At 44.7% G+C, this 2,123-nt stretch overlaps 1 protein-coding gene across 1 annotated transcript in view; it reads right to left on the bottom strand.

The window, feature by feature from the left end:
- The window catches only part of MCUB (mitochondrial calcium uniporter dominant negative subunit beta), a 33,325-nt gene that overhangs the window by 9,337 nt on the left and 21,865 nt on the right, over positions 1-2,123 (bottom strand). The window contains exons 3-4 of the mRNA XM_035888892.1: positions 362-437; positions 6-77 (exon numbers count right to left, since the gene is read on the bottom strand). Coding sequence (XP_035744785.1) covers positions 6-77; positions 362-437 — 148 coding nt within the window. The remainder of the gene's footprint in view (positions 1-5; positions 78-361; positions 438-2,123) is intronic.

The following is a 2,123-nucleotide window of genomic DNA, read 5'->3' as shown; positions in this document are numbered from 1 at the left end:
GAACTGACAGCGTTCACTTCGTGTGGGCAGTGTGAGAGTTATCACAGGAAGACCATGTCTGTAAGTAATAGTTACTTCTGGGCAGAAAAGAAAACAAAGTGAATTAGTTGTATCATAAGTTGTAATTTAATTTAAAAGCTGGTTTTAAAACACAGGATGAATTAAAAAAAAAAAACACACAAAGCATTCTAGATTTCTTTAATGAACAGAATACTTCTATTTCTGAGAGATATATACATATAGACAGATAGATAGATAAAAATAAAACACGCAACTAACGTCATCTCACCCCATTCCCACAAAAGAAATGAAAAACTCATTGACATTGACGGGAAGGGGAAAGCCTGCTGGGCAAGCTTACCGTCAGATGGCACCAGCGTGCTGTAGGGTGCTCCTCCCCGGCCCCTCCAAGCTCCGGCGTGCCTCCACAGCCGCACCTGCAGCACGGACACGGGGAGCTTGATTTAGAAAGGATGCAAGATCTACGAGGTCAAAGGCAGTACCCAGCCCGTCATGGTGATCTGCTTCTGTGTGATCTGACAGCAGAGGTGTCCTTCTGAAGAAAACCCCCTCGCTTACCGAATCCTATTTAAAAGACGGAACCATCCTTATAGAAAGCATAAACGTTGCCAAGGGTATTAAGGTATTGCCCATAGTTTAACTTTTTGTCTAGTGTGGTGTAAATAACTCAAGGAAAAAGGGAAAGGGGAAGGAAAGAAAGGGAAAAAAAAATGCATTGTTTCTAAAGTGCTTCATGCAACTCTTACAATGAGCCCTCTCCTCTACCCCAAAACCAGCTGCTTGAAAGATCTGCACATCGCGGTGCCCGAAGGCACAAGTGTTCTGCAGCATTTCAGAGCCGGCAGTGCAGCTTACAACAGCGTGCATGGTTTCAGTGAAGTCTTTTACTGCTGAATCATAAACAGCACGGCACTCCGTAATCTCAAATAAAATACAAGCCAGTGCAGCCGGAGGTCAACCCCCCCTTTGCTTTGTAATTATGCATCACATAACAAAAGTCAACTATTGACATTCATGGTGTTAAAAGACATTAACAACAACATGGCTTGCGAAAGTATGGAAGATAGTTTATTTTTTTAAATCTGAATGGCTGTTTCGACTGCAGCTGAGATGCTGCTGCAGCTAACAGCACCGCCAGCAGCTGGTACCACAGCGGAGGAGGCGCACCCGGGTGCAGTAGGTGTCCCCTACACCCCGGGACAGTGCTGACAGCAGGTTTTTGAACCCGCATGGTCACATTCCCAGGCCCGTCCCATCCAGGGACATTGGTGAGAACCATCAAGATGCTTCAACGTGGCCGTGTCAGAACAGAGAAGCCAAACTGCTCTCATCAGATCCCTGTACCAGCCGCGCCGTGGAAGAGGCAACTACTACGACACCAAAGTACTCAGCTTCTACAGCTAGTCCCCTGCATAAGGAGAGGAACAAGTTTATTGCAGTGGCTCCCACAAAGCAGGCATTACTGCTACAAACTAAGTGTAACAGGCAGAAGTAGGAAGAGAAATCCCATGCCTGACTAAGCCGGTTACAAGAATTGTCCGTGGGCTGGACCAAGGCATGGGGTTTGAAATACGATAGATGGGGGAAGTGCAAAACAATGTGGGGAGAGATGACAAGGGCCAACTCTCCCGCTGGTGAGCTTTACAGCTCATCTTTCCGAAGGCCACAGCATTTCATAGTCTACAAGCTAAATCTCCTTTAACAAGGCAGGAAAGAAAAACTACAAATGCAAGAGGCCTCTGCCCATCCAGTACGCCAAGCACTGCTCACCACATTCATGTGATTTATTTGTTTTTAAAGAATCACAGGCTTGACTGTCTGGATAGGAACACCCTATTAGGATAAATAAAGAATTCAGCTGTAAAAAATAAATCTGTTTCAAAGATGCTGACCTTGCCCTAGCTTTCTGCCTGGAACAAGCGCTTTTCAGGATTTAAAGAAAATAAAATTAATCACACTGGGAGCTTCCAACACTGAGAAATATGTGTATTGTAATCTTCAGGCAAAGGCACTCAGAAAGCTAGACTAAATAGCAAAATACCTTAAACACAAGTGCATTGTCAAAAAAATAAAAAAGGGTAGACACTAGGAGTGCAGGAATG

The sequence above is a fragment of the Egretta garzetta genome, unplaced genomic scaffold (genome assembly GCF_000687185.1).
Source record: "Egretta garzetta isolate BGI_Z169 unplaced genomic scaffold, ASM68718v1 scaffold41, whole genome shotgun sequence".
Lineage (NCBI taxonomy): Eukaryota > Metazoa > Chordata > Aves > Pelecaniformes > Ardeidae > Egretta > Egretta garzetta.
This window is presented reverse-complemented; position numbering and strand designations above follow the sequence as displayed.